General features: G+C 36.7%; 1 protein-coding gene across 2 annotated transcripts in view; it reads right to left on the reverse strand.

Annotated features, from left to right (window-relative positions):
* SLC39A8 (solute carrier family 39 member 8) overlaps nucleotides 1-17,961 on the reverse strand; it is a 92,245-nt gene that overhangs the window by 40,099 nt on the left and 34,185 nt on the right. For both annotated transcript variants that reach the window (XM_025386139.1, XM_025386140.1), the window contains exons 4-6: nucleotides 15,388-15,557; nucleotides 12,942-13,064; nucleotides 12,290-12,454 (exon numbers count right to left, since the gene is read on the reverse strand). In XM_025386139.1, the coding sequence (XP_025241924.1) occupies nucleotides 12,290-12,454; nucleotides 12,942-13,064; nucleotides 15,388-15,557 (458 nt within the window). The remainder of the gene's footprint in view (nucleotides 1-12,289; nucleotides 12,455-12,941; nucleotides 13,065-15,387; nucleotides 15,558-17,961) is intronic.

Consider the following 17,961-nt stretch of genomic DNA (forward strand, 5'->3'; position numbering starts at 1 on the left):
TTCTCTATCTTCAGATAAACATACTATGGAAGATGATCTATTATTGTCATTCATTTGTCTGAGCCACGGCAATGCAAACAAAGACACATCTTCTCAAAGAAGGTCCAGTATGCTGTATTCACAGCTAAAAATATACCACCACTCCATTCCACTCTGGCCTCTGGTCATTTTCTTCTGTTTCTTCTGTTTTTTCTTTGTTATGCCCCTAAGGATGATATTGCCTAGCACATGGGACTTTGTCCATCAAGCTCTCTTCTAATGAATCTGACACTAGGAAGAGGCAAACCATCAAAATTCAATCCATCAACAGACAAATGGATAAAGAAAATGTGGTAACGACATACAAGAGAATACTACGCAGCCTTTAAAAAGAAGGAAATCCTGTTATTTCCTTCTTTTTAAAGGCTGCTATTTTAAAACCTGGGAAGATACTAAGCCAGGCACAGAAATAAATACTGCATGATTTCATTTTCACGTGGAATCTAAAAAAGTTGAGCTCCTAAAAACAAAGTAGAATGTTTGATACCAGAGGCTTGGGGACTGGGAGGAAGAGAGGTGTTGGTCAAAAGGGACAAAGTTACACTTAGAAAGGAAAAATAAGATTTAGAGCTTTATTATACAACATAGTGACCATAGTTAATGATAGCATAATGTATAGTTCAAAACTGCTTCTAAAAAAGTGGACTTTACATGTTTTCACCACAAAACAAATGAAAAATAGATGAAGTGATGAATATGTTAGTTTAATCTTTCTACAATGTATACATATATTAAAACATAACATTATACCCTATAAATATATGCAATTATTATTTGTCAATTTAATTAACTAACTTCTAAAAATTCAATCCAACTGCCTTTACAGCCTTTGCTCAAACTTGCTGTTTGATTTTGCTATCTGCAAACTGCCATGGAGGCCCTGTTCTCTTAGTCTACTCTGGAAGCCTTCATAAATATCACTCTTGGCTACAGATTGCTCTTACATGAAGTAATCCATCTATTTTTGAATCTTCAAAATGATCCCCATTATGCCTTCAAGAAACCCCACTGCATAAAGTGCTTTCTTCCTTCCAGTTGATAAGTGCTTATAAACTCGGCATATGATTCCACAACTTTGAATCAAGTCTCCTACTCTTTCAACAGCTGCTCAATATTCTGTCATTGAAATAGAGGACTTTGTGTCTTTGCATCTACATATAATGTTAGATGCTGTTTCTCTTACTTAATCCCCATCACCCTCACTTCTCAGGAACGTGATGGTGATGTATGGTTGTATGGTAGACACAGAAATAATAAGATTTAGGCTTTAACGCATACCTACTCTTAGTCATAACTTCAAAAATATTCCATTCATTCCTCATAATAATCCTGCCTTGTAGATATTACTGCCAGTTTTCAGATGAAGAAAGTGAGTTTTAGAAGTTGAAGTAACCCAATTAGTTATGAGTCAGATTTAAACTCAAATCTACCTGACTCAAGTACTTTTGAAAAAGATAAGTTGCTCTAATTTTCATGTTACTAATTAACACCTAATGAATAATGTGTAATTCAAAAATGAAACAAATTTTGTGAGAAAACATAATTATTCATTCATTTAATTTTTCACTCTGCTTTAAGCCTCCCTAATTCTAAAAGAAAAATCAGCCAAGTACAGATTACCTATATTTAGCTGTAATATAGAAAAAGAAAAAAGTTGCAATGAAATTCAACACTGAGAAAAATGTTTCTTTATCTAATTAAGGCTATTTAAAAGAAAAAGAAAACTAAAGAAAGCAAACCTACTGAGTTTAGAAGCATTCCTATTAAAGTTGGAAACAAGACAAAATACCAACTATCACTACTTCTACTCAACATTGTCCTATGAGCTCTTGCCAATAAAACAACACAAGAAAAATAAGAGTTAAAACAACTAAAAAAAAATTTAAAAGGGCTTCTTTGCTCTTCAATATCTATGCAGAAAGTCCAAAAGAATAAACAAACAAAACAATACTGGGAGAATTCAGCACTACTGCAGGATAGAAAACCAGTATACTAAAATCAGTGTACTCTCACATAGCAGTAATAATCAATTAGAAAACAGTGGGAAGGCCGGGCGCGGTGGCTCACGCCTGTAATCCCAGCACTCTGGGAGGCCGAGGTGGGCAGATCATAAGGTCAGGAGATCGAGATCATCCTGGCTAACACGGTGAAACCCCGTCTCTACTAAAAAATACAAGAACAATTAACCGGGGGTGATGGCGGGGGCCTGTAGTCCCACCTACTGTACTTGGGAGGCTGAGGCAGAAGAATGGTGTGAACCAAGGAGGCGGAGCTTGCAGTGGGCTGAGTTCACGCCACTGCACCCCAGCCTGGGCGACGGAGCGAGACTCCGTCTCAAAAAAAAAAAAAAAGAAAAGAAAAAAAGAAAACAGTAGGAAAAAAGATATCATTAGTGATACCTGCGGAGCTACAAAGTAATTAGGAAGAAATCTAACAGAATATTTTAAAAATATTTCTAATACAGTAAATTATCAAACCAAAAAATCTTAAATATCATAAAAATGTAAACTGCAGCCCAGTTAATCTCTAAATTCAATGCAATGTCAATGAAAATCTCTACAATGATATTGATATGGAAGAACAAAGACAACTTTTAGTGAAAAAACTAGGTGAGGAGCAGACCTTGTCTTTATAGCTGAATAAAAACTATAACAATTATGGCAGTGTGGTAGTAGGTCAGAGGTTTGTTGTTTTTTGTTTTTTGTTTTTTTCAAATAGACAAGTGAAAGAGACTAGAAAGCCAAAATACAGATACATGAATACATACAAACTTGATACATGGCAGGAATAAAATGATCTGTTCAGCAAAAGAAGCGAGGATAATTGTTTATCTATACAGGAAAAAACTAGATCCTCATGTACAAAAATAAATTAAACAAAATTTTTGAAAGAAAATATGGAAGGAAATCTTTATGTTTTTTTAGGGAATATTTATTTCTTAACTGTCAGAGCAGACAGCTTGAAGAAAAGTACTGATATATTTGACTTCATTAAAATTAAAACTTTTGGAAAACAATGTATATTATAAGCAAAGTGAAAAGAGAAACAATAGATTTAGAGAATATATTTGTAAATCATTTAATCAAGGAAAATTAACATCTAGCATATATGTAAAATTCCTACAAGTGACAGACTCTTTCTTTGACCAAATTTCAGTTAGGCTTTTCTGAGGTCTCTTCTCAACCAGACCTCCATCTTGGACTTCTGTGTCCATTTTTGCAGAGTTCAGTCATATCAAGAATCCTGCCAAGTCAGTCGAGCAAGAATCCCCTCATCCTTTATATATGATCACCCCTAATATCTGATCAAATTCTTCATGCCCTCTGATTCAGGGAAAAATCAAATAATTATTTTTTTTTAATTCTTCATTCCCCACCATCCCCCAAGTGATATATAACCACCCTCGCCTGCCTTCAGCAAGAATTCTGTTAAGTCAGCTTAGTAAGAATCCCCCTACCCTTGATATTTTCTCTTAATAATAATATTCCATGCATTCTTCCCCTCTCTCTGTTAATTGGCTCTAAATGCCCACCTGTCTTGTCTTTATTTAGAGTTGAACCCAATCTTTCCCTGCTATTGCCATAGAGGCAACCCTTAATGCAACAGTCTTGAATAAACTCTTCCTTACTGTTTTAAGAAGTGTCAGAATAGATTTTTCTTTAACACAAACCATTAAGGAAAGATACTCAACTAAAAATGTGCAAAATAGATGAATAGGAAACATAAAAGTGAACTTATGACCAAAACACATATGAAAAGATGCTCAACTGCACTATAATCAGAAAGACAAATCAGAAAAAGATACCACTTCAAACTTCTTAAATTGACAATAATCTTTTTAAGTCTGAAATTTCCAAGTATTGCTAAAGACAAAGAGAAAACAGGAATTATTTTTTGCTGTTCATGAGAGGGTAAACAAACATAAGAGGCTGGAGAGCATTTTGTTGTTATTCAGCAAAATTAAATGTGTGCATACTCTATGACCCATTTTTACACATCTATTTATTAGATAATAATATATGTATATAATACATATTAATATATAATATAAAAATTTATATATGTGCATATATGTAAGTATATATATATAATATATATGAGAAAAACTATACACAGAGGGAAAAGAAAAACCTAAAAGTCTACAGATTATTTCTAGAAGTCAAAACTTTATAACATTGGAATTATGTTTGCGTGGATCTGAAAACACATTCCAAAGGATTAAAATTATAAACTCCACAAAAATGCTGACTATTTAAATGTTTATCATGCAATTAATGAGATTGTTATCTTTTCATATGGATATCAAAGTAGTCCATGACTGACACCCATAAGCAACTGTCTGTTCTCCAAATAGAGTAAATAGTACAGATTTGGGTACCTTTAAAAGCACATTCATACCTAATCTTATTTGATTATACTAGCTGACCTAAGAGTTGGCAATATCAACATTTTGTTTGTTTAAGACAGGGTCTCGCTGTTGCCCAGGCTAGTCTTCAACTCCTGGACTCTGGTCTTCAACTCCTGAACTCAAGTGATCCACCTGCCTTGGCCTCCCGACGTGCTGGGATTACAGGCATGAGCCAACAGTGCCTGGCCCAATGTTTGTTTTATTTTTTAATAACTTTCTGTGTAAATGTTGATGCTCCAGCCTCCACAAGAATGGAATATACTAGCTGGCCAAATGATTAGCTAATATAAGGAAACACAACAGATAACCCTAGATCCCTCCTGACATTAGCTATCAAATAAAATGCTTTTGTCAAATTTACATAACTTGGACATGCTTTTATCTGGAAAAGCAAGTAGTTCTTAACGTACTGTTTTCCTTCCTTGGCAAGTGGCTCTAGCTGGTATTTCAAGGCTCTAACAGAGAATCTGTGGTGCAAAGCTTGATAAATCATCATTTGAATAGCAAATTATATTGGACTTTAAGGTTCTCCTCCATTAAGAGAGCGTAAATGTTCCAAATTCTCTTAATTTATCGGACAGGTCAAAGGCAGGCTTGTGGGCATTTATATTCAGAAGGTTATCTTTATTACTAAATTACCTATGAGCTTTTAAAGTCCAGCTTTACTTTCTAGAAAATCTACTCAAATTTTAAGGTAGATAAGAGAAATGAGAAAGCATGGAATTCTATACATTTTATCTTCTCATTTTGTTACCCTAACCTAGAGGGAACATATACAAATAGATTCAAACACCTTTATGGTTTAACACAAGAAGCCATCTTTTAAGTGATGATCTTTACATAATTAAGCATATAGATTTAGAAACTATCCCCAAAGGTGCAAAAGATGAAGTGATACGACTTGATAAGATGACTATGATAAAAACTAAGAACAGACAAAAATGGTAAATGGAAGAGGGAGGGAGATGTATATTTATCACAAGTGTACAATGTATCAGACACAATGTTGCATAGTTGACCCATAAGAAATTAATTCATTTTCACAAAAATTCAGTAAATTAAGAATCTTTGCTCCTCATCTAACAGATGAGCAAACGCTCAAAGGTGTTAATTATTTTTTCCCAAATTACACAACATATTTTAATGCTAAATGCAAACAATGGCCTGTGTAATTCCAAAGCCTATGTTTCTCTTCCACGTCCAACTGCCCTGCAAGAAAAGGAGACTCAGAAGAAGCACCAGGAAAGTATTACAGCAGCTAAAATGGTGACAGAGCAAGGATGGTATCATGTCACCAAGATATAAGTAATTTCAACAGGGAGGGGAGGGGTTCCAGTGAAAAATCTGCCTTTATATTTCTAGCATTTAGCCCATAATAGGTACTCACTTATGTGTTAAACTGTAGGAACAGCTCAGGAAGAAAGAGTGAATGAGGATTAGGAACACAGCTCGTGGCCCACACCTGTAGCCCTAATTACTCTGAAGCCTGAGTGGGAGCATTGCTTCAGCCCAGGAGTCTGAGGTTACAATGACCCTATCTCAAAAAAAAAAAAAAAAAATGAATAACTTAATTTTAAAAAGAGGATTATAGCATGCTGCCTAGAACAATCACTTACATTATTCTAAAAAGAAAGTTCAGAGAATAGGGAGTGACTTTAGAAACTGTACATGATTAAGCATGTGAGGAGATGATGAGGAAGAGGAGGAGCATATAAAGGCTGGCTAACAAATGGAAACAACAGGCAGCATAGTGTAAGGTAACAGTTAACCACACAGACCAGGAAACAGGATTCCTGCACTTCAATCCTAATGTGGTACCTGTGTGACCTTGAGTAAGTTCCTTACATTCTCTGTACATCAGTTTCCAAATCTGCAAGATGGAAATAACAATTGTACTTGCCTCACAGGGTTGTTACTGTGAGGATTAAATGAGTTAATATATGTAAAGCACTTAAGAACCTGCCTAACATGTATAGTCTTATTTCAGAATTAGCCAGTCTTTACGAAAGTTGGACAGTTGTGGGAAAGAAGGTTTGAGAAAACTTGGGGAGTAGCAGATTGAGGAAAAAAATAATACCTTGAGGTAGAAAAGATGGAACATGTTTGTAGACACAGGAAAAGGAGAGATGCAGGAAAGAGAAACGAAAACAGGCCAGGTGTGGGGGCTCACACCTGTAATCCCAGTACTTTGGGAGGCTAAAGCAGGAGGATCACTTGAGACCAGGAGTTCAAGATCAGCCCAGGCAACATAGCAAGACCCCATTTTTACAAAAAAAAAAAAAAAAAATTTAGTTAGCCAGGCATGGTGGCATGTGCCTGCAGTTTCCACTACTTGGGAGGCTGAGGTGGGAGGATCCCTTGAGGCTAAGGAGTTTGAGATTTCAGTGAGCTCTGATTAAGCCCTGCACTCCAGCCTGGGTTATGGAGTGAGACCCTGTTCTAAAATAACAAAACGAAACAAAACTGGAAGAGGCCATGGGAAAGATGAGAATATTTAGAGGAACTGGCCTTAAAAAGGAGAAAGGACACCAGTTCTGGCACAGAGCGGACAGCGGAACAGTGGAGAGAAGATGAGGACCCAGAGTAGTTTTTTAAAGAAGTAACGGAAGTAATGAGGCGAGACAGCAGAGGTCACAGATTCCAAATAATCATCTCAGTCTCCTCGTTAAAGAAGAATGAGATATAAGAATTTCATGGAGTAATTAAAAAAAAAAAAAAAACTTTAGAGCAGTTTTTCATGAATGAAAGTATACTTCATATCAATGAAATGTAGGCTAAATTCAGTGGATTCAGGTACCAATTTTCATGACCTTAGCAACACATAGAGTGAAGCCAGATAAAATGAACTGTCTCAGGGATGCCCTGAGATAAACACAGTGAGTGAGAAATTCCACTAATAGCAAAGGCAACCCAGAATTTCGCCTCATGATTGGCTACATCATCTGCCTCTAGTTACTGTTTTTATGTAAGTACCAGTCAATCAAGATCAGTGGATATCATTTGTTATGTCATTTTATTATTTGTATAGTTTTCTATTTTAATTAATTATTATTATAGGGGAAATTAACTAATTTGTTTTTAAATCTTGCGATGTTCAAGAACTATATGATTTAAAATAGTAAATGGGCTTTTAGTGAAATAGGGTGGACCAGATATATGTATTTATCTCTAGTCCCTCCTGAAATGCCCTCCTGAAACTACGTCCTTATAAAGGAATAAAGAAGACATAAAGCCGCAAGGACAGGAAGAAAGAGAGACAACATGACAGCACTGAGATTTGTATTTTGGCAGATGGAAAGAGGAAGGCAAGTTCTAATTGAGTTCACAGAGGAAGAAAGTCAACAAGAAGCAAAGTGATGCAGGACCCAGAACCTCAAAAAAGTTCAGAGATTAGAGGCACCAAGTGCTTCTGAAGGCAGAGGGCAAAGACTGGAACTAAACATAAGAGAAGTGGCTGCAAGTCTATTTAGGGAACAAGTAGAACCTGAAGTCCTTCCTCCTAAGCCAATGTGGCAAGGCAGCCACCCCAAATGAGGACTGGAGATCTACCCCTGGGGAAAGTGAACCACAGAGACCCTCAATTCAAGGACACAGAGCAAACTGAAGACTGTTGTGAAGTACAGTACTAAAGAAAGGGGTGTTACGTCAAATATTCTTAGTGCCCCCGTCCCCTTCTCCTGCAACTCCACTTCCCAAGTGGTAGCCAGTAATATTATTTTTGTTTTGTTTTGTTTTTGTTTTTGTTTAAGGACTCTTTTTTTTTTTTTTTATGAGTTCGTGTCCTTTATACGGACATGGATGCAGCTGGAAACCATCATTCTCAGCAAACTATTGCAAGAACAGAAAACCAAGCACTGCATGGTCTCACTCATAGGTGGGAATTGAACAATGAGAACACTTGGACACAGGAAGGGGAACATCACACACCGGGGCCTATTGTGGGGTGGGGGGAGGTGGGGGAGGGATAGCATTAGATTACCTAATGTAAATGATGAGTTAATGGGTGCAGCACACCAACATGGCACATGTATACATATGTAACAAACCTGCACATTGTGCACATGTACCCTAGAACATAAGGTAGTCAGTAATATTCTACCATTCTTGCCAACGCCAGGCAAGAATGTAGAAAAAGACACCACCCAAAAGACCGGTAGACAAGCCCCACACATATATGTACATACAGAGCTGCCAGTCAGTTTTTTTGTACTTCATACCTTAAAAACAAAGAGAGTGCTTTCCATTTTTCTGTGCTAAATGTGTAATATTTCAGTTATGTTATGGAAAGGTGGAAAGTTTGGAATCTGTGAACTCTGCTGTCTCACCTCATCTGTTACTTCTTGAAAACTGCTCTGGGTCCTCATCTCCTCTCCACTGTGTCGCCTTTGTGCCAGCACTTAGAATAGTGCCAAGTATAGGTTAAGTACTGGAAAAATACTTGTTGAATGAATTGTGTGTATTTAAACTCTCATGGAGGCCCAACCACCTCAAAAATGTTATCCTATTCGTAGAGTGTCACTTCATATCAGTCATCAACAAAGAAAATCTCCCTAGCATCTCCACACTTTGCAGCTAAATTCTATTTCATTGCACCTCAACTTTACACATAAAATTCACAATAATCAACTTCTAAAAATCACTTTATATTTAGTAGTATCTATTCTTAAATGAAAGTACAGAAAATTTCATAAAAAGAGAGAATGGTGACAGATTGCTGGAGGAACGAGCTCCAGGGGCCCTCTAGTGGCCTTGAAGTGCTGACACCCTCCCCAAAGTCCCAAACATTCCTCAGCAATCAACATCCAGCAAACACCAAGGCTGTGTCTGGGCTGGGGAGCCCCACCCGGCTGCACAGATACTGAAATGACTCCACACTTGGCTACACAGGAAAGTCGAAGAGAAAAAAACAAAGCATGTCACAAGGTGTCATGTGACACATTACCTAGTAACAATAACTGAATCACACGGGGAAACAGCATCTCGCGCACCCCTCTGTTTCCCTACATCTTCCTTGTTACCCCTCTATGACCCACATTTTTCCCCAAAACGCATGCACGTGCACACACACATGCCACATGGACTGTTGTGCCTCACACTTACTAGGCCTGGAGCAAAGGTATTAAGGAACTCTCAAATCATTTAGTCTAAATATTTAAAAGTTATAATCAAGGTAACTGTTAAATGTTAATATCTTCTATTATTTCACTGTGATAAATATGCTTCCATGAAAACAAAATAAAAACGTCTAAAACTATGATTTTTATATGGCTAAACATAGATAAAACACCAGAGACTTCTAAATTTATATATTATGGTTTAGCTGAGTATTCTGTGATGAGCCAGAATTGCTCGGATGAATAACAAAGACATTCCTAAGTCATACAGTTTAAGTATTCTATAACATGTCTTTGTTCTTCCTACATTTCAGCAAGATCAAAAATGATGCTTTCATAATCTAGATTTTCACCTAATTTGCATTCTATTGATAGTAACGCCAATTAGACCACCTAACTCACTGTAATTTTTAGAGAGTTCCTTATTATTTTCAATTTGGAAAAACTTTGTTGAAGCAGTGACAACTGGGATTGTCAACAAAATTCTTAAATCCACACTTGTAACTCAAATTGAACCCTGAGTTATATTATCCTGTTCAATCCTTTTAATGGGGTCACTTAGGTTAGATTATTTTTATAATATAAAATATTAGAAAGTATTTTAATTGTATTATTAAAATCACTATCACTTATATTGTAATACTTACTCTCTTAAAGCAATACCCAGACCTACTTATTTCTTAAATTTCATTTCTTTTGATTTTTTGTGCAATGTAAACAAAACTGAAAATTGCAGTCTGTTGCTCAATTGGTTTAAATGTCTATTTATTTGAGACTATACCTTCAACTAAAACAGTGAGAAAATAGTCCCCATAAGAAATTAGCACGAAAACTATTATCTCAAGGCCTGTGCGGGGCTGTCACCCTGGCATGCACCTTCTCTTCTTTCTTCAGCTGCCTTCTTATTCCTGGAAGTGTATTTCCAGAATCTTAATTCCATTTTTCCCTCTCACTAGATAGGTAGTTTACCTAGGTTTACAATTCCACAGTTGTTTTCATTCAGAATATTGAAGGAATTGTGCCACTGCTCTCCAGCATTGATGTGGGGAAGTCCACTACCATTCAGCTTCCAGGTCCCTTGTGTGTGACCTGTTTGATTATTCTCAAAGTCTTTAGCACATTTTCTTCCCCGATATTTGCATGACTGGTTCTTTCTCATTATACAATTCTCTGCTGACATCTTGAGGGGCCTTTTCTGACCAGTCAATCAAAAGAAGCTCCCACACATCACTCTCACATCACCATGCTTTAGTTTCATCAAAGTAGGTTATTACTATACGATAGTTTCTTGTTTTGCTCATTTCTATATTTTATGTTTCCACTGAATAAACTGTAAGCTCCTCGAGAATTTGCTTCTGAATTTCCAGTGCCTAGGACAACGAACAGAAACTCAATAAATGTTTATTGAATAAGTAAATGAAAGCCCTCCTGTCATAAGTGGAGTAAAAACAGCCTTCTGATTATATTTCTAAATTATGTAAAACAGGATCGTGTCGAGGGCCTCATCTCTGTCATGGTGCTTAGATTTACTGCAAACATGTCCTCTGCCCATAGTTAATCCTAAATCAGGAGCCTTAAAGCTTTAACTAAAATATAACTTTTGAGAAGTTAAATTTATTTGTTAATTATTATTTAAAAAAAAATTAGCCTCTTACAAAAGCTGAAGGCTTTGATAACCGTCCTCCTTTCTAAATATAAATATTCCTATCAGCTCATTCTGATACTCAAGGCATATTTAGCAGCTAGTTTATCCTAGTAGGTTCATCAGAAGGAACTTTCCTGAAATCAGGAGAGGTCACACTGAATTTCTAGTATGGTCAAGGAGGTTATCAGCCCTTTAAATATTTTAAATCTCAAACTGTATCTCTTCCGTGCTTTGTGTTACAGGACTTGGGGATCCCAAGGGAGAACGTGTTCAAGGTTGGACCAGGTTCAAAGCTCCTTCTCTGTAGAAGTGTAGCCCTGCCTAAAATTATCTTGTTAACCCTGGAAAGATACAGGAAAATCTTCCATCAGAGCAAGAATTCAAGTTAGGCTCCAAATTTCATGGCAGATTATCCCTCTGCCATCTGGTATCTAAATAATTATTAATCAGTGTTTAAATTAGCAATATAGCTGACTGGCACCTCTTGAATGACTTGTCAGAGTTCAACCACAATCTCACTATAATCCAGTATTTGGCAAAAGCTTGCATAAGGCAACTAGAATTTAGACACATGATATAAGGAAGGGTTTTAACTACTATTCTTCAGGCTCTTTCTGCTGTGCCTCGCATTAAATTATATATCCTCAGAAAGCAATATCCTTGGCCAAATTATTTTTCCCCACTACAAAAAAAATAAATATTTAAGGGTTGATGTTGTCACCTTGCTTACAGTAGAGTAGCAACATAAGGAAGGCAGTCCAGCAAAGTATATAAGAACACAGGCTTCGGTATAAGGCAGCTTTGGTACTAATCCAAGCTTTGCCATTAGGAACTGAGCATCTTTGGGTTTGCTATTTAACCTCTCTAAGTCATACTCTCCTAATTACAACAGCACTTGCCCCCTAGGTTATTAGGAAGATCAAATGAAGTAATTCATCCAACGTTCATCCAGTTATCCCACATATATAGGAATAAGTCTGACATACATAAACATACAAAATACTGACTTAGCTTCATACACATTCATGTTTACACAGTAAAAAAAATGTAGTATAATCAAGAAAAAATGGAATCAACATATACCTGTAGAGATACCACACTGACATTATCAAAATGGATATGTCCATTAGCTTCTGTGACAGCAGGATTTGCATAACACGTCACACCATTGATGGCAGGTAATGCTTTAGGTTGATGAGTTTTTTCTTGAGGACCAAAGTTATCATTTCCAAAGTGGGTATGACCATTCTATATGGGAACAAAACCCAAAGAGATTATAAGAAGAAAAAAGATGATTCATACAGACAGGGAAACAGAGTTTACTGCTTTTTATTTATAAGAGGAAAATTGTATATCTATTCTACATGTAAAGAAATCTTTTTAGATATATAAAATTTCTTTTTTACATGTATTTTCATTTATTAGATTCTGTTGTTACTGTTTGTTCATGTTAGAACACGTACACATTCTTATTTTGATGAACATGAATAGAATACAAATTAGGCACATCTGTTATTCAGTATTAAATTGCTGGTACTTGTTTCAAATTTTACAACATGAATCAAGTATTTATCTTACACTTGTCAATATATTGACTCTTTGTTCTCCTTAAACTCACAAGCCTAATAACTGAACCATTCTCATAATTCTAAGAATAAAAATCCTGTCTTTATTTGCCTATATAAAGTAACTTTAGGGGGTAAAATGTCATACGTTTTAAATAAAGTCCATTTACCTGACCATATGTCTTTAATAACATCTTAAGCATTCTTTCAAAAAAGAAAAGTAGGTAAAATCCACCAAACACAGCAACTGCCTTCTCAACATAACTGTCGACTTTGGGATCAAATCCAAATGCCTAAGGGAGAAAAAAGGGCAATTCAAGTAAAACCAAGAAATTTAACTTGATTTCTGGAAAATAATACCAGTATACAATTCTCACCAAAGTTCTAAGTCTCTCTTCACATGCAAGTAATATTGGAAACTTAGCTGCCAAAAATTACAAAATGAAAACTTTGAAATTTGAATGACAAAACTGTATGAAACGGCACAAAAATCTTACAACCAGAAGTCTCATTAAATAAAGCCACCAGAGAACCTTACAGTTTCCCAGCTATAACACCTACAGCAATATTTGCCTTGAAAGACTAAACTTTTAGCAGTAAAGCAGCAGCACTGATTCCCATCCTTAGAATACAATATTAGGTCTAGATAATGAAGATAAATGAGATATTGATTACCTACTGTCTCTAAAAGTAATGTGTTAGTCCATGATATCCAGAGTCAAACTTTTAAAATAAATATGGCAGGCCACTTGGATTACTGTTTTCCCAAGAGAAATCCTCTTATGCCTACAAAACTGTGATAAATCCTAAAAAGGCAAATAAATCAAGGGCTAGGCCCAAGAATAAAAGCAAAAAGAATATTTAAAATTGCCACCTCTCTCTCTCTCTCTCATACACACACACAGCAATAAGAATGGAATAATTCTTTGTCTATAGGACAAAGAACTGGAGTTAGAGTTTGAAGTTATAAAGAGTCAAGGTGTTCCTAACAGACGAGACACATAAAGTTCAAATAAACAGAATCAGAGGAGAGACTAATGGGTGAAAAGCCACAGCTTCACACCATTCCACACATTATAAGTCTCCCCTCTGAAGCAGAATAGAAGATGTCTGGGTTCTTGTCCCATGTTTGCCTCTGGGGAGACATCATGGCCGCATCTTCATTTGAGTAACTTCTTTGTGCCTGCTTATACAATGCAAAAATGGCAAAAAAAAAAAAAAAAAAAAAAAAAAGGCCTGTTCCATTTACCTAACATTGACATTATGAAAATAAAGTTAAATAAGAAAAGGAAAATCATTTTGCTATAAAAAAACTCTATGGAAATTCAAGATATTATTACAGATTATTTATATTGTTAAATTTCAATAAAATAGAAAACCTTAACATCATAAATGTAGAGTCTCTAGTCCACATACAGTATTAGTTTAATTTAATTTGACCCATAAAGCAGATGAGATAATAAACACATATATTATATCATATTAAATATATTATGTATATAATACTCTTTTAAATCAGAAAATCTGTATTGTCATCCTAGCTTTCTAACTAGCTGATTGTAAGGCTATACTCAAATTATTTAATCACCCTGAATTTTAATATTTTTCATCTCTGCAATTGAAGCTTTGAAATATTCTCTTAGGTTCTAGATCAAATAATGATAATAAATCTATAACCCTAAAAAGTTATATCCCCACTTTCACGTATAGCTTGAAAATTAAAGGAAGCTTTAGTCATAATTTTCTAAAAATAATGAGATGAGGGTGGTACTCCCTAAAATACTATTAATAGTTTCTCTCTGTATGGAGTTTGTCTCTCCCTCTGTGTGTGCATTGTGGGTGGCAGATATAGTCCATGTATACATATATTTCTCCAGTTCCCGTTTGTGGATCCCTTCTATGAAAGTCTCTTTCTCCTTTCCTTCCTCTTCAACATTGCCTCTCTTTTCCTTTCATTTATTTTCCTCCCTCCATTTCTCTTCCTTATATGGGCACAATGCAGATTTGAAATAAATTGAATAGTGTGCACTATAGTCAAGATCAGATCAATAACACATTTTATCAAAGGAAAAAAATAAGTTGCTATTTATTTATTAGTCCTCAATTGATATGTTTTCCACAATTGGAAAAAATAAAAAGGTTTGTTGACCGTGCTCTCATTTATTCTCTAGTCACTTATAGCTGTAGTAAATATATGAGGGAATTTAGTGGTATATCTTAAATAAATTACAAATTTACATCTGACATTCGCAGTATATTTGACATTGCACGCTCTTTAGAAAAACAAATAAATAAATAATGAAACTGTGTGTGAAAAAATTAAATTTGCCAAGTGCAAGGCAGAATAAAGTTTTAAGGCCTTCTGAGGTGTCCCAGAGCTGTCTGAGCACGTCCTAGTGGCTGGCCTCCTAGAATATTAATATTGTCTCTGATACTGACATCCACTGTAGCTTGGGACAAGCCTTTACAATTGCTGTGATTCAGCTTTCTCTTATCCAAGACACTATAAACCCGACCATAAAACGCTGTAAGAATTATGGAGGCTAAAAACATACAAAGTGCTAAAACATTCAAAAGAAACAATTATTCACTGAAACAAATAGCCAACATCCTTACCTCTGGAATAAGTTGGAAAATTGCATTTGAAAAAAGAGTCCCAATAGCCAGCCCCACAAAAAAGGTCAAAATCTTTGGGAAATAAGATTTCTTTATCAGTGGAGTCAAAATCAATCCGAGGAGAGAAGCCAAATTAATAATTGTCACTGACAGGAATCCATATCCCCAAACTGTGGGTCAGAGGGAAAAGAGAGTAGAAATTAATCAGAGCAAGGAACCAAATGAAGTTTTCCTGTACATTAAGCTTAAAAGTGTCTTTAAAAGCTTAAGACACATGTCGTCTTTAAAAGAACAAAATCTACTCAACGAAAAGTATACAGAAAACTGAGAATATAAATTATGGCATAGCAAGCATTAATAGTAATACAGTTTACATTTTAATCAGCCATAAATCATCTTTATGGTATTAATGAGTTTTACAGCTTACAGGGAACTCGGAGAACATCTAGAACAGTGACAAACAATCTGAGGGCCACAGGCTCCAAGCCACCTAGTTTCATCTATGGCTCAAGGAATAGATTAAAACAGCACTTTGGGGGAAAAAAAAAAAAAAACAGAGGCAGTGTGAGCCTCAGGACAAAGGTATGGGATGATGGGTGGAGGGCAGGGATGGAGATGGGTCACAGTGGGCTAGCTTCAAGGTGACCATAGCTGCTAACACTGAGCTTGTCACAATCATTTGTCTTCAGACTCCTGAGGACAGCACCTCCTCAGAGAAGGTGGCCCCAGCAGCACCTCAGCTCCCCAGCTGGGGCCTCCTGGGAACTAAAGTCAGCCTGATGCAATAAGCACTCAGGAAGTGAGCACATGGGGACAGGAGGGAGCGGCTGCATTACATAACTCACCCTGCGAGACACAGATTAGGCAAAAATGTTCCATACAGAAGAGATGCTGGTGACAGAAGAAGGTGGTGCATCTTTCATCTCTCGAGACCCAGGGCCTGGCACCCAGTAGGCACACAATAAGTGTTGCTTAGAATGAAATGAACGAATACTATCCTAAGCTCTATAGCTAATGGCGTGTGTGACCTGTTGCCTTTGGGCCTCAATTTCCCTCTCTCTATCCTAGAGGGGCTGGTTTAAGGAAAAAATGGGAACACAAGTGAAACATACCAAGGACAGTCACCTATGTGTGGGTGCAGGCGGAGATACAACCTGGCCTCAGGGCTGTGCAACATGTGGCTTTGCCTCTGGCCCCACACACTGTACACAAAGTACAATGTGACAGAGGAGAAAGCTGCCTCTGCGTAGCCACTTCTTTAAAATATCCAGAAAGCATGTTTAAATGGTGGGCCGCTTCTCTCCATGGCACTGTCAATGGCGTACACTAGTAACGCCTACAGCTCAGGGAGCATTTGCCATGTGCCAGGCCCTGTGCTAAGTGATCAACATGGGTCAACTTATTTGAACCTCACAAAACCCTGTAAGAGAAATATTGCTACCGCCTTCATACAGTTGGGGAAACCAAAGCATATGGAGTTGAAGTAAGCTGCCCGAGTCACACAGATAGAAAGCTGAATTTTGAACCAGGACAGTCTGGCTCCCAGGCCCACATTTTTTAGCAATATGCTTTATTATTCCTTTAGAGGTAATCTCATTTTTAGAAAGGCCAAAGGACTCAACAAAACTGTAAAAATGTTATCCTGAATTATATGTACTTCATTAACACAAGATTGTTCACTATAATTATTATTATTATTATTATTATTTTTTTTTTTTTTTTTTTTGAGAGGGAGTCTCACTCTGTCACCCAGGCTGGAGTGCAGTGGCGTGATCTCGGCTCACGGCAACCTCCACCTCCTGGGTTCACGCCATTCTCCTGCCTCAGCCTCTGGAGCAGCTGGGACTACAGGCGCCCGCCACCACTCCCGGCTAACTTTTTATATTTTTAGTAGAGACAGGGTTTCGCCGTGTTAGCCAGGATGGTCTCGATCTCTGACCTCGTGATCTGCCTGCCTCAGCCTCCCAAAGTGCTGGGATTACAGGTGTGAGCCACCGCGCCAGGCTTTCACTATAATTATTGTTAGTCTAGTATTTCTATGTACAAATAAACAAACTTAGTAAATGTTCATTCAGCCTAGATGATGTGGACCAAACCATGGTTCCTGCCACCACACACAAACACACACACGTGCAAACACACACACAGCGTGATACAAAGTCACCTGTGCTAAGTAACAAATGAAAAGGTGAGATTATAAATGGTACTATATAACTCCAAGAATCATCACAGCACTGACCATGATGACTGCATCTTCTCCAGACACTTTCCTATCAGTTTCAGGTCCTGGCCATGCCCTACAACTTCATCTAACAGCCCACTTCATTCCCATTTATTACCTTATCACCTTAAACAATACTACTAGTCTCCACAGACATTCCACTTGGAGAGAGTTCTCAATTCCACACCTTTTTTCGTGGTATATCTACATGGAATTTCTCTTAACACGAACATACTTCTGTCCATCACTAGCCTACATGCATTCATCCATTCAACAAATATTTATAATTTCACTGCGTAGACAAGATATAACGTTGAAAACTAAAATTAAAAGGCAAAGAAATTGTTAAGTGC

This window comes from Theropithecus gelada, chromosome 5, assembly GCF_003255815.1.
Source record: "Theropithecus gelada isolate Dixy chromosome 5, Tgel_1.0, whole genome shotgun sequence".
Lineage (NCBI taxonomy): Eukaryota > Metazoa > Chordata > Mammalia > Primates > Cercopithecidae > Theropithecus > Theropithecus gelada.